At 35.8% G+C, this 19,957-nt stretch overlaps 1 protein-coding gene across 1 annotated transcript in view; it reads right to left on the bottom strand.

Annotated features, from left to right (window-relative positions):
- COL24A1 (collagen type XXIV alpha 1 chain) overlaps positions 1-19,957 on the bottom strand; it is a 415,211-nt gene that overhangs the window by 3,877 nt on the left and 391,377 nt on the right. The window contains exons 58-61 of the mRNA XM_073896005.1: positions 9,718-9,783; positions 8,907-9,075; positions 3,551-3,660; positions 816-1,031 (exon numbers count right to left, since the gene is read on the bottom strand). Coding sequence (XP_073752106.1) covers positions 816-1,031; positions 3,551-3,660; positions 8,907-9,075; positions 9,718-9,783 — 561 coding nt within the window. The remainder of the gene's footprint in view (positions 1-815; positions 1,032-3,550; positions 3,661-8,906; positions 9,076-9,717; positions 9,784-19,957) is intronic.

The raw sequence follows: 19,957 nt of genomic DNA, 5'->3' as shown, positions 1-19,957 counted from the left end.
TATGTATTTAAAATGGATGCTCTTTATAACAGGGTTGGGAAATTCTTCTGTAAAGGGCTAGATAGTAAATGTTTTGGATTTTGTGAGCCACAGTCCGTCACATTTATTTAACTCTGTCATCATAGTGTGACAACAGCCATAGATAATAAGTAAACGAATGAGTGTGGCTATGTTCCAATAACATTTATTTACAAAAACAAGTGGTGGGCTGGATTTGATCTGTGGTCTGTAGTTTGCCGACACCTGCTTTATACCACAGTATTTTAAAATTATAGATTTTTCATGACATTTGTTATTTAATTTTAGTAAGAAAAATGAGCTATTATTCAAATATTGATTTTTAGGGCCAGTGAATCTGCAATTCTGCCCATATTCGGTATCAAGTATAGGGACTGACAAAATGAAATACAATGGACTTGCCTCTATAACCTGTATTCCAGACATAATGAGATGTAGAATTACAGTAGTGAAAATATAAGAAATCAATCTATTTATTTATATGCTCTTTCTATCCATGCAGGGGTAATATAAATATTTCATATGAGCAATAAAAATTAAATTTATGTATTAATGTCTGTTTTGCATATAAAAATCCATGGATAACCAGTGGGTGTGACAAAAGTTGACAAGATATGATATAAGCAAATGATTGATTCTGAAAAATGTAATGTTATTACAAATCAGGCACATTAAAACTTACTACCCTTCTGGATCTTCAGTTTGCAATTAAAGTCTTATCCCCATTGTTTTGATTTTATGGCCTTATCAATTTTATGTTAGTTATACTGAACAATTCTAAAAGTGCCATCCCTTACCTTGCAGTCATCTGAAAGTACTTTAGGTTCAAGAAGAGTGTTTTCTTCAAAAATCTGGCCATTCCATCCCTTGAAGCCAATAGGCAATCCTGAGCCATTTGACTGAGCACTTGTCCACACTGGCATGTTTAGACAGTGAATGGTGATAATATGGGTGGCTTCTGAGCTCAGTAAGTGAAGGAAGTTCATCTGGACTTTTCCAACTCCAAACTCCAACTAATGTCATAGAAATAATATACAGGTTATAAGGTGGCAATTGAGAAACTTCTAATTTGGGGGAAATCTGAGGAAAGTCCTTGAAATGCAGCCTTGAGAAAGCCCCTTTCCTTGGCATTTAAGTGCCAGTCAACAGTGTGCTGATAAATGCTTAACCACTGGCTCTTGCAAGGGTGGAGTGGGGGTGGTAATCCCTGATTTATAGAATTTTCCAATTTCCGTGGTATAAACACTCCTACTCTGACTGACTTCCGGCAATCATGGTAGTATCACTGAACATGGGAGTTGGAAAGGGGTGTTAACAATAGGGTCTCCTGAGTCTGTATGAGCTGGCTTCAGCATACCTTTAGGCTACTAGACATGACAAAAAAATGTTATATAAATTATATATAATTTATATACTTTCCTTTGAAGATCTTTTTTTGAGTTTCCAAAGATAAGTTACAAGTTGCAGTAATACCTTGTTGAGTCGTTTTAACTATGAGAGCCTTTAAAGACAAGGATAGAATCTTATTCTTTGTGTTGCCAGCCCCTAATGCAGTTCCAGTCATAGAGTGGAGTCATCAATAAATGCTTATTGAAATGAATGAATGCATGAACAAGTATTAATAATAAAGTCAGCAATACAGGGCAAAATTGGAGCAAGGAGGTCTGTTGCAGGTTTCCCAGGCTTGGACAAGGAAGTAGATTTTTCTATAGCTTTTGACATTATTATTATTTTATTATTATTCAAGCAGGCATATTGTCATAACATAAGTGAACAAAAGTGGTTTCTACAAGGAATTTATATTAATTTCCAAACCTAAAATTAGAAAAATATCAGTTATGAGGTATCAGAGAAGGAAAAAAAAAAAAAAGACAACCACCAAAAAAGTTAAAGGAAAAGGAAAGAAAGGCAAAAAAAAGAAGGTCAATGAGGATGAAACCATGGAAGGATCATCATAAGGAACATTAGAGTTTAAGTAGATCAGGCTCCTTTATTTTATAGCTGAGAATCACAAACTTGTAAACTATTTAATCTTTCTGAGCCTTAGTGTCTTTGTTGGTAAAGTGGAGTATGACACTGACATGGCAGGATTGTTGTAAGGATTTAAGGTGCCAAATGTCACTTACCTAGCACAGTGCCTGGCGCAGAGTAGGCTCTTTTGTGGCTCAGAGTATCATTTGCCAGGTTAGTAGAGGGACAGAGACTAGAACTCAGGTCCCTGATCCCAAGTCTACCATTCTTCCCACTACCTGCCCAGTCTTTCTCAGGTGGAGTTTATGGATAGGAGAGACAGGAGGGTTGATTCAGCAAGGAAGGAATTAGAGTGCAGCAACTTCACTGTTCCTGTCTCCTTTGTACACACTTCCCGGTCCCCATCTGTCTTCTGTGATAAACCAAATAAAAATCCTGGGCCAAGTCCAGGGGAATGAGGATGATCATGCAGATATTCTGGAATTAGGACTATCATGCTGGTCTTCATCAGAGGAACATGGATTCCCTAGGAATGGAAGAATCTTTCCTGCCTCTGCTTTGAGGGTAATAATGGTGCATGCCTACCACGATGAACTGGTGAAACACCCTTAATGAAGAGGGATATTTTAGAAAAGGGCAGTGAAACAATAAGCAGCTACAGAGACTAACAGACTGCACATTTTAGCTGCTGCCTCTTTATGACGGACCAAACATACAAAGGGCAGGTGTATCAGTTATTTGTCAATGAGAAATAAGTCCTTGGTAATAATACCAAACTGGTTTAACCAGAAAAAGAAAGAAATGCAGTTTTGATTTCTTCAATATGTTATAGGTAGAACTAAGCTCTAGGTTTTATAAATGCTTGTTATAATCCCAGTATCATACCAAACTAACTTTCATTCATTTTATTATACTTGGAAGAAGTTTTAAAAAATATTCAATGGATGTTTAAGGGAGGTTCTTTGTGCCAAATCCTCAAAAATAGCAAGCTTTGTGGCAAAATTCCTTTTAATGATGTCATTTTCAGAAAACCTTTAGGTAACTGATTACTTACTAATTACAAACATTGCAGCTGTTCGGGGATTTTCTCATGTATGTATATGCAAAAGAACATATGTATCACATTTTTTTTTTTTTTTGAGAGAGAGAGCATGCATGGCAGGGGGAGGGGGGAAGGAGGCCAGGGAGGGGCAGAGGAAGAGGGAGAGAAAGAATCCCAAGCAGACTCCCTGCTGGGATCACGATCTGAGCCAAAACCAAGAGTCAGCCGCTCAACTGACTGAGGCACCCAGGTGTGTGCCCCCCAACATTTCTAAAAGGAAATTAAAAAGCATAATCAGTAGAATAAGCCATGACATGCCAGTCATAAAATACACAATCAAAATATCAAGATTCTACTAGAATTGTTTTTTAAAAACAAAAAATTCTTTCTTATATATGGTAGAAAATGATCTTGCTTCCATTCATAAAAATCATAATTATTTAAAGTGACAGAATTTAAAAAATCATGTTCACTGATACTGGGCAAGTACCTGCATATATTCTACAATTCAATACATACCTTTGTTACAGAAATAGGAGATACACATGTCTGACCACCAGCACTGAAATTACAGAAAACCTCAATGGCATCTGAAGGGCATCCGAGATTTGGATCAATCCAGTATTTTCCTATTAATTCATTGTAAAATGTAAAAATACTTAAACTCCATACTAAAACATATTTGAACCATCATTGCAAATTATCATACTTTAAAAATATATTTTTATAGCCTTAACTGTAAAAAAACTTAGAAGATTATGAAGATATTTACATTTAGTCAATGAATGAAAGTGGTGAGCGTTATGTAAAACTGATACCCAAAATACTGGGTTTTTCATATACCTATCAATTTAAGGGCATTTTATAATTTTGACAAAAACTGATAGAATGGCTGAATTTACTGCTTCTTTCCACAGATGAGCTCATCAGCTTAAAGGGAACTGTCTAAAATTACATAGTTAATAGAAAAGTTGCAGTTGATGTGGTGTACTTATATACATCTGTTCTGTCATTACAGAGTTTAAAAATGAATATATATATATATATAAAACAGAAACAACTTCTATCTCCCTGAGCTAAAATATTATCTTTATAATAATCAGAATAAAAATAATAAAACATCCTTTGTTTTCACAGAAAGAAAATGTACAATTAAATGATTATCATTTTTGTGCTTTATCTTCACTACTATCTCTTCTCTTCCGAGAAACAGTTTCCTTCTATTTTGTGAGCTAATAAATTCCTTATAAAAAGTTTTCCATCAAGCAAACTCTTGTTGTTATATACGGTAGAATTCTTTGAATTCAAGCATTATGTTGTATAATGGGGACCTGGTAGGGACTTCGTAATTTTTTTCCGGATATGCTGAGCTATTAACGAAGCACTATACCATAATATATCTTTTGTAGGCCTAAATGTTCTAACCCAAAACTGGCTCTCCCATGAGGACAGTGCTTCCCTTTCAGCCCTTTCAAGTTCTGCCACAGCCTCTATTAGCATTGTGCCTGGAGTAGGGAAGGTGTCTTTCTTGCTCTTCATTGCCACCTCCATTCTCCCTATTTTTTCCCTAAAACAACTCCATGGTAAAATTACTGTCATTACATTATGTCATCCATTACCCCTTCCCATTGCAGTCATCCACTTTCTTGGAAGATTTTAGCACTGGATGGCTATCACTTTCAGAAAATATATTTATGACCCAAGTCGTGATGATTTTAAATTCACATGGGTAGCACTTCCAACACCCTGGCCTCTCAGTTCCTTGAACTCTTCTGCCAGTGTTCTCTATCCTTCCACTGCTCCCCCTACTACCCCATTCACTTTAACCATTAACTTCCCAGGCCATATTCTAGCCTTTGTTATTACCTACAACTAGAATTCTGCCATAATTTCACCTCTTTTCTTTTAAGCTCATTCACTTTGGTGTCCTGATTCTAATAAATTCTTCCATTCCTTCAGGACCTAATATCCATTGATACTACCACTTTTTTCATCTCTCATCATATGTGAATCATATGTTCAATTCTCTTCCTACCCAAGTAAACCCCTAGTCCTTTACTATAATTACTTCCTTGGAGACTTCCTTAACATCCCTGCCCTGCCTCACTTCAACGTACTTGTCTTATAAAGTCCCAGTCTTATAGAAATCCAGTTTTGTGCCTAATCTGTGCTTGAACTCACGCAGCTAAATATGGCTAAAGAAAAATACAACCATGCAGGGGCACCTGGATGGCTCAGACGGTTAAGTGTCTGCCTTCGGCTCAAGTCATGATCCCAGGGTCCTGGGATTGAGCCCCACATTGGGCTCCCTGCTCCACGGGGAGTCTGCTTCTCTCTCTCCCTCTGCCTCTCCCCCTGCTCATGCTCTCTCTCTCTCTCTGTAGCTCTGTGTCTCAAATGAATAAGTAAAATCTTAAAAGAAAAGAAAAGAAAAATACAGCCATGCTGACTGGACTCACTTTAAAATTCAAATGTTTGTAAGGCTGCCAGATAACGACACTATGTTTCCCTCTGTCACTCACCTAGCCAACTAGCTGAAACCTTTTCTTCTTCCCTCAACTTTATTATACCTATTCCTTCATCCTTATTCTTGACTGATAAGCTTTCAATTTCACTAAGACAACCAAAGCAATCTGAAAGGAACTTCTATAAGCTCCCACTGCTACAACGATTTACCTATCTGTATGTGCGCACATATATTCTGTCTTCCTTGTTACTCTTGTGAATAAACTGTGTTCCCATATAAGGCTTACCTTGTCTATTATACCTTCAGTTTCAAATTCTTCCTCTCTTATTTTTCTTTTGAGTATAATTCTGTTTGCTATTTCTGCCAGTTCTCATTCGTGGTGTTTTACCAACCAGTACTCCTTATTACCACTGATTATGTGCTGGGCACTCTATTTGAGAAATGATTTGTGGAAATAATTTGAGCCCTAGGAGGATATATTTTATAGAAGACTTTAGTTTCTGTCAGAATGGGGTGGGGGGTACGAGCAATCTGGAACCATCTTAGTCCAAGTTCAAAGCCTAAGATTCTGAGCTATCTTCATGATGTGAAGCTAGGTTACAATCTGTATGAATGTCTCTTTTCTTCCAGTTTATGTCTCCTCTTAGAATGGAGCCCTTTGAAAGCCTAAATCCCCACGCTTGGTGGACCACAGATTCCAACTTTTGACTCCTAGCCCCATGAAGCCACCAAAAGCAGTACTTAGTTTGTGAACACACTCAGGACAAAAGCAGCTCTAAATGTGTTCTGTTCATCTCTCTGCAGTCTTCTTCAAAATGTTGTCTTGAAATGTTCTCACTATTTTGTTAGCTATTTGATGCTTTTAACTTAAAAAAACATTTTAAAAAATTTAGCCAGGCAATTTGAATTACCTGCTTCATTATTGGAAATGGATACTCCCTGGCTCTACAATTTTCTCTTAAAATTGGATAAAGTTTTAACCACTACCATTCCTCTAAACTGCTCCTGTGAAGGTCATCACAGAACCTCACACTGCTAAATCCGGTAGCCTCTCTCAGTCTTAACTTTACCCGACAGGGACCCAGTTGATCCCTTCCTCCTCAGGCAAACATTTTCTTCACTCCACATGCATCTAGTTTTCTTCCTATCAGGTATAGCTTCTTCTTAGTTTTCTTTGCTGGTTCCTTCTCATTTCACTGATTTCTAAACATTGAAGAGCCCTGAGGCATAGTGTTTAGACCTCTTCGCTTTTCTTTCTCCACCTACTCTTTAAGGAGTCTTAAGCAGTCATAGGGCATTGGATGCTATTTATATGCAAGTGAATTCATAATTTTTACCCCTAGCCAGGACCCCTCTTTTTAACAGCCACCTACCTCCTGGACATTCTTACTGATCCTTGACAGACATCTCAAATGAAATGTACCTAAAACTGAACTCCTGATCTTTTCTCTAAAACTTGCTTCTCCATCTCTATTACAGCAACCCCACACTTCCATCTGTTAGTCAAAAACGTTGTTAGAGTCATCCTCTATCCTTCTATTTCTTTCTTAACCCACATCCAATTATCATCAAAAACTGCTGGCTCTACTTGAAAGCATAACCAAAGACTCGATCATTTCTTATCACTTCCTCTGCTACCAACTCTAGTTCAACCCATCATCATCTCTTACCCGGATTTTTTCAATGGCCTTTTCAGTGGCTTCTTTTACACTTGTCTTCATTATATTTGCAATACATTAGCCAGGGTAATATTTTAAAAATCTAAGTCAAATCATATCATTTCTTTGCTGAAATACTTTTAATGGCTTCCCACCTTATTCAGAATAAAAGCTGGAGTCTTGAGAGTAGTCTATGAGATCCTATATAGTCTGGTTTTTTTTTTTTTATATCTTTCTGACTTCATTTTCTACTACTTTCTTCTTACGTACTCTCTTCTCGTCACACTGGCCTTCTTGCTAATCCTAGAACACACTGAGGACACTCACTGCCAGGGCCTTTGCAGGTGTTCTTTCTGCCTGGAAAGCTCTTTCCCTAGATTTCCTGTAGCTTGTACCCTTACCGCCTTCTGATATTTCCCAACTGCCATGTTCTCAGACATGCCTTATCTAACCACTATATTTAAAACTAACCCCACTCCACTTTCTATCATATCCGATCCCTTCCCCGCCGTTTTGTGTTTCCCTATAGCATTTACTGTCTCCTAGGGATGAAAATACTTTTGGGCATTAAAACCTTTCTGCTACCTTGCAATCCATACCGCTTAGCTATTTTTCCTACAAGGAAGGCAGACCTCGAATTAGATTTTAGTCATTTGTATGCCTTAAAATGTCTTTTTTTCCTTTCAATTCTATAGAATTGCAGTTTTATGCCTTCAAATATGGGAAAGAATCAAACTTAGAATTACTATAGGCCGTTGTAACTATAAATATCAGTTTAGTTTTTGTGGTAATCTAGGGCAAGAAATATCTATAGAAGTTAAGCATTTTATCAATATAAATAAAATGAATATTTTCATTGTACTTCTATTGGAAGTATGTATTTTTGGACAAAAATGGGTGTGTGTGTGTGTGTGTGTGTGTGTGTGTGTGTGTGTGTTACGTGGCATATATGTATTTAAGTTAAATAAAATATGGACTACCATTCACCCTACAGAAGGACATAACATGTTTTTTTTTTTTTTCAAATCAGCATATGTATCACTGTGTTGGAAATAGAATTTTTAGTAAAAAATGGAACTACTAATATTGATCGTACCACTGACCACAGACCCAATAGAAATTAAAGTTAAATGATGTATTGCAGCAGACAGGGTTCCCCTACTTATCATTAGATAATATAACTGTTCTACTTGCTTTAAAACTTTTCCTTGATGCTTCTACTCTAAATTCATTTTTGCACCTCTGGTTAATGGATTTGGGGTATCCCTGTAGGGACAAAAAATTCCAAGAATTAAATGATGCATTTAATTTCCATTTTGTGTAAAAACCATAATGTTAGGAGGTATGGTGGTAAGGACTCTATCATGTTTTTTCATGTTGCCACCTCTGGTGGACCTGACAGGTACTCCTGTTAACCCAAAGATCAGTCCTTTCTATTTTAATTTTTAACATGAATGTGATATGTTCCGGGCACAAAGTGTAAGCAAGTGATATAGTTCAGGTGGAATAGGAAAAACTGGGGATCAATAAGGCTTGCAGAAGACATTGTTAATGTGAACCCTCAGAAAAGGATACTCTGACTTCAGAGTTATGTCTCCCTCTAATAGTATTTGTTTTTTGAAAACACTAAAATGCCTTTTACAAGGGTTTTATCAAAATGATTACGATTTGAAATGAATACACTGTAAATCTCAAACACACTGAAATGATGAAATTGGACATCAGAGTTTGAAAAAAACCAAGAACTTACCATCTGATACTTTGTGTTCACAGTTAAGCAAATCTTTACAGATTCGTGCTGGGTTATCTCGTGTGCCAAGAGGATTCTTGATACTGTGCAGTAAATTGCTAAGGTAGTTCAGGGTTTTGAATATCTCTGCACTGTAGTCAATTAAAGTTACTTCGGTATTCTGGTAGCTCTGCCAAGTCATCATAGGGATCATATTAGCAAAAAAACATAGAGTAGCCATTACCAGTATGTAATCCTCACAATCAACAAGGACCAAGGCAGAAGAAAAATGTATTCTTGTTGTATGCAATGAGTTGGGAGTGGGGTGTAAAAAACAGTTTATATTTAAATATAGGCTTATGTGTATGTTTTATTAATCTTGATCCTAAATAAGAGATTAAATTCACTCTAAAGGCCTAGTTTTCAAGCTAACACGAAACTTAACAATTATTATGGCTACTGTAGTATAATGTTTTAAAGAAAATCATACATTGAATAGAGTTTGAATAAGAAAAATGAGTAACAATGATAGATCCCATTTTAAGAAATGGCTGGGCTTCATTTAACTATTTTCTTCTACAGTATCTAATTCCTTATTTAAAAAATTCCTTAAATATATTACATTTTTGTTTTAAATGTTTTCCTTAAAAAACATTCTATGCATATATTTGTTTATTAAAAAATGCTTACTTTGTCCTTAAAAATAGTTTCATTATGTTCAATCTGTTTTAAGTACAATCTTTGAGATAAAGCCACATTTTGGACTCTGAAAAAACTTTCTGTTTAATTTGTATACTGAGACTGCCAATGTAAATAAAGCCAGATATATTACCTCCAACTGTAGGGCAGTATGTGATTCAATCAAGGCTTGAATAGCAGCATTGATATCCATTTGTTTCTGGGTAAAACAAAACCATTTGAGATTAGCAGTAACATCAACACTGAGTACTCTAAAGTAAAGGCTGTAAATTCTGAAAGCAGTGCTATTAAAGTATACTAGACTTACTACCTGAAGGGGGTTTGTAACTCTTACGGTTAGACAGATCTTGCAAATTTTGCCTGGATATCTGAAAGGACAATATGCTGCCTTCATCCAAATCTCGAAAGTCTCCTAATTAAAACAGGACCAAAGTCTAGAGCCCTCAAATGAAAAACTATTTGTCACTGCTACATAAAAACGCATGCAAAAGTTACTCAAATGGAAGAAGAATGAAATATGACCCCCTCAGTTAATAAATTGTAAAGTGAAGAATAAATAACTGTAGTAATTTATAACAGTTACATTTTTGGAAGGAAAATATAATAAAATACTACTGTCCTGAGGTAGTCACCACATTCGTTTAATCTGATACTTTTGCGGTCTTAAAAACAATTTCTGAAGTTGGAAAATGCACCATTAGTACCAAAAGAAATAATACAGCATGAATCCAATCTCCTCCTGTATTTAATAAAAGATATTTTTAGAGAAAGGCTCAGCATAACCATTAGTAAAAGTCTTTTTGTATTTTATTTTTTAAAAAGCTTGGAAACTAAGAAGTATGAGTGGGGAGAAAGTTCTGTGAAATGGCATCTGTGTCAACAAATCAAGCAATCTAATTTCTTTCAGAATGACTGTGCTGCTAAGATATCTTTTTACTTGGAGGGCCATACAATAAAAACTGTTTTCAACAGATCTCTCATAACTCATGGCTAGTAATTTGAAAAACTATTTAAAATGATGGGACAATCAATAAAATGCACTCTTCCTTGCCTAAACATGTGGTTTTCATATTGGAAAATAATTGAATCATTCTGTATATATATATATATATATATATATATATATATATATATATATATATACTGCCAAATACTGTGATACATATTGAGGACAAAACAGTATGCTAAAAAGAAAACTTCCCTTGTGAAGCTGAAGTTTAAGGGAGAGAAAGGCACTAACCAAATCTTAAAACTACGTACTTACAAATTGTGATATGTGCTAATGAAAGAAAAAAATGTGCTTGGACCCATAAAGAGATTAGGGGGTTTCAGTGAAATCTAGAGGAGAAGAGCTTTGGAAGGAGTAGGTCAGGGAAGGTTTCTTTGAAACAATGACATTTGATTTGAGATCTGAAGACTAAATAAGAATTGGGGTGGGGGGGGGAAGCTTTCCAGACAGAGTAATAGCCTTGCACAAAAGCTATCAGATAGAGAAGAGTGGTCTATTCACAAAGCAGGAAGGGATCAGCCTTTCTGGTTCTATGAAGAATAATTCTGACCATCATTCCTGTGTGGATGAGCAGATTTTGTGCATGGGTCCCATAAAAATATTGACACTAAACATGGGCAACTGAATTAAGTACTAAATAGTAGTCAGTCACCTTTATATTTTCCAGTTGGTTTGTGAATAGAGCTTTGATCTTAGAAAACCTAGCATAAGCAGTTCCCAGACTCTTCAGTTCAAGACTTTTTGCACTTTTAGATATTATTAAGGGCCTTAAAAGAACTTTTATTCATGTGAGTTACAGCTTTTGATATTTACCACAGTGGAAATTAAAACAAATTTTAAGACTATTTGTGCTAACTGCTTTAAAATAACCCATATGTTAATACAAATATTTTAATGAAAAATAACTGTATTTTCCAAAACAGAAAAGTGTGGTAAGAATGGCAGTGTTTTACACGTTTGTACATATCTTTAATGTCTGGATTGATAGAGGATAGTTAGATTGTCATATTTATTTCAGTATTCAATCTGTTATGTTATTTTAGTTGAAATATATGAAGAAAATCTGGCCTTACAGAGATATACAGTTGGAAAAGGATTCTTTTATTTTTTGAAAAGATTTTATTTTTTTATTAGAGAGAGCATGCCCTGGCGAATAGAGGGAGGGGCAGAGGAGGAGGGAGAGGGACTAGCAGATACCACCCTGAGCATGGAGCCCAAGGTGGGCACATCCCACCACCCTGAGAGGAAATAGGATTATTTTAGTAGCCTTTTCAGATAATTGTGGATATTCTTCTTTGATACAACAGCAAAACTTGACAAATGATAGTTTAAGGGTTAGTTGAAATGTGAAATCTGAAATCAAGTCTGTGAACTTTTTATGCTTTTTGTATTAAAAACTATTGCTCTATCTTAAACTGTGAAAGACTCTTTCATGTATCCACGATTTTGTTAACATCGTGCATTGCTTATTTAGAAAATACTGATTTATGGAATTAGTCAGATCTTCCAAATACTGACACATTTCATTACTAATATCACACAATTACATTTGTTAACATCATCACCAATCTCATCAGAAAAATACAAGTACAGGGAAGCTATCAAGCACAGTGGTAAATACAAGTTTTCCCGAATTTTTATTTTTGCTTGTCATCAACTTCTGTCAGTTTTCTTGAAATGACAGGCTCACTTAAATCATGTTTAAGGAAATATCTGCCAAATACTCATGTCTGTATAACACTGTCAAGTAAATATGGTGTTCTATGAAAAGAGCAGCTAGTTCAGTTTGAGGCAAACATTATACTTCAGTATGCAGCAGAAGCGTTCTTCTATATGTTATTCTATTTCATCACACAGATTATTAAAAAGCTATATACTCAAGACTGGAGTATTTAGGAGACAGAAAAAACTGGAGTAATGACCTCCCAGAACTGTCTCTCCTATAAAAGCAATGAGAAAACTGGAAAAAATGTCAGAATGAAGGTTTTCCAGGATTATAGAAATTAACAAAATGCTTGCAGCAATGTGGGGAGCATTTACTTAAGAAAAATAATCTCGTTAAGGGCAGTGAGCTTCATGTAACTTTAATTTGCCCCATTCCCATGTCTTCCTTTCTTTCTTTTTTCCCCCCATGTCCTCCTTTTCAGTTCTGTAGTAGCTAAAAAATAACACCACATAATTACAGTAAAAACAAGAAGCCTAAAAGCCATGAGGGGGGGCGTGCAGAATGGTGTTGGAGTTGCTTCCAAGAGTCATTTCCCGTGAATTATCATTATCTGACCTGTTTGGTGGTCCCCTGGAAGACACTACTAGCAAAGCTGTCTTTATTTTACTTGACTCATAGCTCATAGCTCACCCAATGCAAAACACCTTTTCTCTGGGAGCATTTTTCAAAAACATTTACAGGGAATTGTTTAACTCTGTGTCCACAAAGACTCTGAAAAGCTTTGACATATTTCTGGAAATCTAGAAGTCCATGTGCATATGTAAGGTTGTGCACATTCTTAGAAAATATCTGAGACGACCCTAAGTTCTCTCCTCTGGCTTCCAGTCTCTGTGAAATCAGGAAGTTAAAGCTAAGGTATAGTTTTCAGTTGGCTGGCTGAGCAATGAAGGGGTGCCGCAACATACACAGAGACATTTGGTAAAAACTGGGAGATTTACTGGTTCTTCCATTTAAGGAAATCTCTTTCCAATTGTTAGCTGGCCATTAAGCTAATTGAGTAGACTATAGGGGTCACACATGTCAAAGAACACAGACTTTATAATATTCAGAAAAGTCACTAAACAAACAACAACAAATAGCAACAAAAATAAAGCCAGGGGCCAGGGGGAGCAATTTTATTTCTAGAAATGCCACATTACATTATTTACAATGCACAGTTTTCAACAAAACAACAACAAAAGACATGCAAATAAACATTAAAGTATAGCCCATAAGCAAACAAAAATGTAGTCAATCGATAGAAACTGCTCCTGAGGGAGCCCAGATGCTGTATTTTGTAGACAAAGATATTTATTAGCATTTTAGATATGTTCAGAAAACTAAAGGAAACCATGTATATAGAACTAAAGGAAAATATGAAAAAGATATAAGTAAAGAATATCAATTGCAAAAAAAAAATTATGGAAAACAACAAAAGAGAAATTCTGCAGTTGGAAGGTACAAAAAAATGAAATGAAAATTTACTAGACAGGCTCAACAGTAGATTTCAGTAACAGAAGAATCAGTGAACCTGAAGACAGGTTTATTGAGATTTTCCAGTCAGAAGAGTATACAGATAAAAGAGTGAAAAAAATGAGCAGAGGCTCTGAAACTTATGGAACACCAACAAGAATGGTAACATATGCATAATGGGAGTCTCAGAAAGGGAGAAGAGAGAAAAAGGGGCAGAAAGAATATTTCAATAATGGCTGTAAGACAGTGATGAAAGAAATTAAACAAGAAGACACAAACAAAAGGAAAGATATCCCATGCTTGGATTAAAAGAATTAATATTGTTAAAATGTCCATACTACCCAAAGCAATCTACAGAGTCATGCAATCCCTTATCAAAATTCCAATGGCACTTTTCACAGAAATAGAACAAACAATTCTAAAATTTTTATGGAATCACAAAAGACCTTGAATACCCAAAGCAATTTTGAGAAAGAAGAACAAAGCTGGAGGTAGCATGCTCTCTAATTTCAAACTAGATTAAAATCTATAGTAATCAAAACAGTATGGTATTGGCATTAAAGCTGACACCTAGACCAATGGAACAGAATAGAGAACCCAGAAATAAATCCATGCTTATGTGGCCAATTAATTTACAAGAAGGGAGCCAAAAATATACAGTGGGGAAGAGGCAGTCTCTTCAATAAATGGTATTGGGAAAACAGGACAGCCACATGCGATAGGATGAAACTGGATCACTACCTTACCCATACACAAACATTAACTCAAAATGGATAAAGACTTGAAAAAAACACAGGTGGTAAGCTCCTCGATATGAGTTTTGGTGATAATTTTTTTTTGGATTTGACAACGAATGAAGCTGGACCATTCCCTTACACCATACACCATACACAAAGATAAACTCAAAATGGATGAAAGACCTCAATGTGAGACAGGAATCCATCAAAATCCTAGAGGAGAACACCTCTTCGACAACGGCCACAGTAATTTCTTTCAAGACATGTCTCCAAAGGCAAGGGAAACAAAAGCAAAAATGAACTTTTGACTTCATCAAGATAAAAAGCTTCTGCACAGCAAAGGAAACAGTCAACAAAACTAAGAGGCAGCCCACAGAATGGGAGAAGATATTTGCAAATGACATTACCAGATAAAGGGCTGATATCCAAGATCTATGAAGAACTTCTCAAACTCAACACTCAAAAAGCTAATAAGCCAGTCAAAAAATGGACAGAAGACATGAACAGACACTTTTCAAAAGAAGACATACAAATGGCTAACAGACACATGAGAAAACGCTCAACATCTCTAGCCATCAGGGAAATACAAATCAAAACCACAATGAGATACCACCTTACACCAGTTAGAATGGTAAAAATTAACAAAACAGGAAACAACAAATGTTGGCGAGGATGTGGAGAAAGGGGAACCCTCTTATACTGTTGGTGGAATGCAAGCTGGTACAGCCACTCTGGAAAACAGTATGGAGATTCCTCAAGATGTTAAGAATAGAGCTACCCTGCAATCCAGCAATTGCACTACTGGGTATTTACCCCAAAGATACAGATGTAGTGAAAAGAAGGGGCAGGTTCACCCCAATATTCATAGCAGCAATGTCCGCAATAACCAAACTGTGGAAGGAGCCGAGATGCCCTCCAACAGATGAATGGATAAAGAAGATGTGGTACGTATACACAATGGAATATTATTCAGCCATCAGAAACGATGCATACCCACCATTTGCATCGACATGGATGGAACTGGAGGGGATTATGTTAAGTGAAGTAAGTCAAGCAGAGAAAGACAATTATCATATGGTTTCATTCATATGTGGAACATAAGCAATAACACGAGGACCATAGGGGCAAGGAGGGAAATCCAAAGGGGGGAAATCAGAGAGGGAGATGAACCATGAGAGACTATGGCCCCTGAGAAACAATCTGGGGGTTTCAGAGGGGAGGGGATTGGGGGGGGTAACAGGGTAATAGGTATTGAGGAGGGCACTTGCTGTGATGAACACTGCATGTTATACTTAACTAATGAATCACTGAACACTACATCAAAAATTATGTGCTATACAGTGGTTAACTGAATATAATAAAAAAATAAAGTACAGTTGAAGTCCAAAAAAAAAAAAAGAGTACTGCTAAACATAGCTATACAGGTAAATATAAAAGAGAATATAGATTCTAAATAGTCAAAATAATCCTGAAAAAGAATAAAAGAGTTGAAGTCCTCACACTTCAATTTCAAAAATTACTACAAAGCTACAGTAATCAAAACAGTGGTACTATCATAAAGATAGACATAGACCAATTGACTAGAATAGAATCCAGGAGTAGACCTTCACACATACAGTCAAATGATTTTTGACCAAGGTGTCAATACCCTTCAATTGGGAAAGAACAGTCTTCAACAAATAGTGCTGGAAAAATTTGATATTCACATACAAGAGAATGAAGTTAGACCCTTACCTCACATCATATATAAAAATAAACTCAAAATAAATCAAAGACTTAAATAAAGGACTAAACCTATAAACCTCTTAGAAAAAATAGGGGAAAAACTTCATTACATTGGATTTGGCAATGGTTTCTTGGATATGACAGTAAAAGCAAGGCAAGAAAATACAGACAAATTGGACTACATCAGAATTAAAAACCGCAAAGGACACTATCAACAGAGTGAAAAGGCAACCCATGGAATGGAAGGAAATATTTGTGTCATATACTGGATAAGGAATTAATATCCACAATATATAAAGAACTCCTACAACCTAACAACAACAAAGAAGCAACCCAAGTCAAAAATGGGCAAAGGACTTGAATAGACATTTTCCAAAGAATACATATAACTCAATGAGCACATGAAAAGATGTTCAACCTCACTAATCATTAGGGAAATGCAAATCAAAACCACAAGTAGATACCACTTCACACCCATTAGGATGGGTGTTATAAAAAACAAACAAACAAACAAACTAGAATATATAAAGCATTGGCAAGCATGTGGAGATATTGGAACCCTGTGCAGTGCTGGTGGGAATGTGTTAGGGTGCAGCTGCTATAAAAAAACAGTAAAGCAGTACCTCAAAAAATTAAACACAGAATTACTATACGATCCAGCAATGCCACTCCTGGGTATGTACCAAAATGAATTGAAAGGAAAGACTCAAACAAATACCTGTACACCTATGTTCATAGCAGCATTATTCACAGTAATCTTTTAAAAGATGGAAGCAACTCAAATGTCCACCTGGATAAACCAGTTGTATATATACAGACAATGGAATATTATTCAGCCTGTAAAAGGAAAGAAATTCTGACACACGCTACAATGCAGATGAATCTTGAAGATATTATGCTAAGTGAAATAAGCCAGTCATAAAAGGTAAAATACTGTATGACTGTCACTTACATGATGTTCCTAGAGTAGTCAAATTAATAGAGACAGAAAGTAGAATGGTAGTTGCCAGATGCTGAGGAAGGAGGAATGGGGGAATTATTATTTAATGGGTACAGAGCTTCAGTTTTGAAAGAGCAAAAAAGTTCTGGCGATGGATAGTGGAGATGGTTGCACAACACGTGAAGGTACTTAATGCTACTGAACGGTACACTTAAAATGGTTAAAATGATAAATTTATGTTATGTATATTTTACCAAAATTAACAACAATAATAAATAAATAAATAAATATGCTCATTATCCCTTACACTTAACCATCCCACTGCTGGGAATTAGTCCTATGGATATTCTGCAAAATGATAAGCTTAGGGGCTGGACATTTGTACCTTTTGTATTAGTAAAAGATTAGAAACAACTTAAACATCCACCAACAGAGGACTTACATCACTATTCTTAAGTAAAATGACTATTTTTTTATTTTCTGTGAATGGGGAGCAGTGAAGAACACAATGGCTTTTAGTAGATTAATAGTGTAGAGTATGTTTCTTAATGCATAGTAAGGTACCAGCAATTTTAGATGTTAACTCAATGAAAAAGGCTTTTATTCCTCCCTCCCAATAGGCATTAGAAAGAAAAGAAATGTCGTAACGCTTAGTCCCTCATAAATTTTCTTGGCAGTACACATATTTGTATAATTCCCAACGTAGTCCCAAAGCCTAGCTCATGCCTGGCACATAGTAGGCATTCAATTTGTTGAAATTATTAATGTTTTCCCAAGGATAGTCTTTAGTGAGGGCAGGCTCAGAGAGACTATTAAGAGGATTTGCTGGGGGAAGACGTTCAGTAAATCTAAGTGCCCATCTGTAAAACTCTCATTAGGTGCAGTGAAGGAATCTGAAAGCAGAAGCTCCCTCCATGTGCTCTTGTTAGAGAGAACACGTTCTCAAATGAAAATCACTTAAAGTTTATAAACATGAACATAAAATAGAATATAGGGAATAAGAAGTAATCAGATTGTTGGCACTAATGAGGGAAATTAGGATTCATTATACCTCGGGAGAATGAAATCTTCATAATTCTTCCCCAACTTATTTGTATAAAATGTAGATCTAGTCTGAGCACTCTAGTATTTTGAGGAACAGTGTTATTTTTAAGGTTTCTGAAGTCTTAAGATCACTGCATAGGGTAAACACTGATGGGATAAGAACTGATTTCAGGTCATACCCTTCTCCACAGTGGAAGTAACCGCTTGTCCTAAGGAACCAGGACTATACCAGCAGCTGCAACCTCTATATTCACCAATCCAGGTTTCACAGTTGACCCACTGATTGGAGTAAATCAGCTGAATACTCCTTATCTCATTTAATTATTTTTAATGATTACTGTTTCCACCCCCTACTCTTTAACACACATACTCATCTTGTTCTTCCCTGCTCCCCATCAATCATTTTTGGTTAACTTTGACAGCCTGTTGTAGATTTGTTAGTTTCTAAATATTTTACCACGTGCACTGAGGTCTGGCCATCACTGTGATAATATCCTCAAACCCAAAAGCACCATCAATATATATTCCTTTTCCTGAAACACTTTTTAGCTATTCTTCTTTAGGAACTTGGGCACAATACTTTACTTCCATAGGTCTTAAGAAAAGGGAGTTAAACTGGATTCAAGGTTTTCAAACTTATCTTGACCCATAGCAAGAAATATATTTTTACTTCATGATAAGGTTCACCTAAAAATACATACATTTAACTGAAAAGTTTTACAAAACCATATTTATTCTTGCTAGGGCTGATATACCGATTTTTTTTTTTTTGCTTTTTCTATTGAAATAAAACTCACATAACATAAAATCCACCATTTTAACCATTTTTTAAAGTGTACAATTCAATTGCTTTTAGTAATTCACTATGTTGTGTAGCCATTACCACTACTTAATTTTGGAATATTTCCATCACCTCTAAAAGAAACCTTGTACCCATCAAGCAGTCACTCCCTGTATTTTTTTCTCTTTCATTTAATTTCATTTTGAAAGAATTTTGAGTAAGACTCACTAAACTGTTCCAATCCATGAGCATGGAATGTTTTTCCATCTCTTTGTGTCTTCCTCAATTTCTTTCATAAGTGTTCTGTAGTTTCTAGAGCATAGATCCTTTACCTCTTTGGTTAGGTTTATTCCTATGTATCTTATGGTTTCTGGAGCTGTTGTAAATGGAATTGATACCTTAATTTCTCTTTCTTCAGTTACACTGTTAGTGTATAGAAATGCAACTGATTTCTGTCCATTGATTTTGTATCCTGCCACGTTGCTGAACTGCTGTATGAGTTCTAATAACTTGGGGGTGGAGTCTTTTGGGTTTTCCACATAAAGTATCATGTCATCTGTGAAGAGAGAGTTTGACTTCTTCTTTGCCAATGTGGACGCCTTTTATTTCTTTTTGTTGTCTAATTGCTGAGGCTAGGACTTCTAGTACTATGTTGAACAATGATGGTTAGAGTGGGCATCCTTGTCATGTTCCTGACTTTAAGAGAAAAGCTCTCAGTTCTCCCCCATTGAGAATAATATTTGTGTGGGCTTTTCATAGGTGGCTTTTATGATGTCGAGGTATGTTCCCTCTATCCCTGTACTTCGAAGAGTTTTTTTTTTTTCGAAGAGTTTTAATGAGGAAAGGATGTTGTATTATTTTGTCAAATGCTTTTTTAAGAAAAAAGAGTCACTAATGAGTCACAAGTCAGTCTCAAATAATTGCTAAATAAATTACTAAGAGAATGTCTATCTCTAATT

The sequence above is a fragment of the Callorhinus ursinus genome, unplaced genomic scaffold, assembly GCF_003265705.2.
Source record: "Callorhinus ursinus isolate GAN/ISIS: 27379988/994484 unplaced genomic scaffold, GSC_fseal_2.0 scaffold9, whole genome shotgun sequence".
Classification (NCBI taxonomy): Eukaryota; Metazoa; Chordata; class Mammalia; order Carnivora; family Otariidae; genus Callorhinus; species Callorhinus ursinus.
The sequence above is the reverse complement of the archived record's forward strand: the minus strand, read 5'-3'. Positions and strand labels throughout refer to the sequence as shown.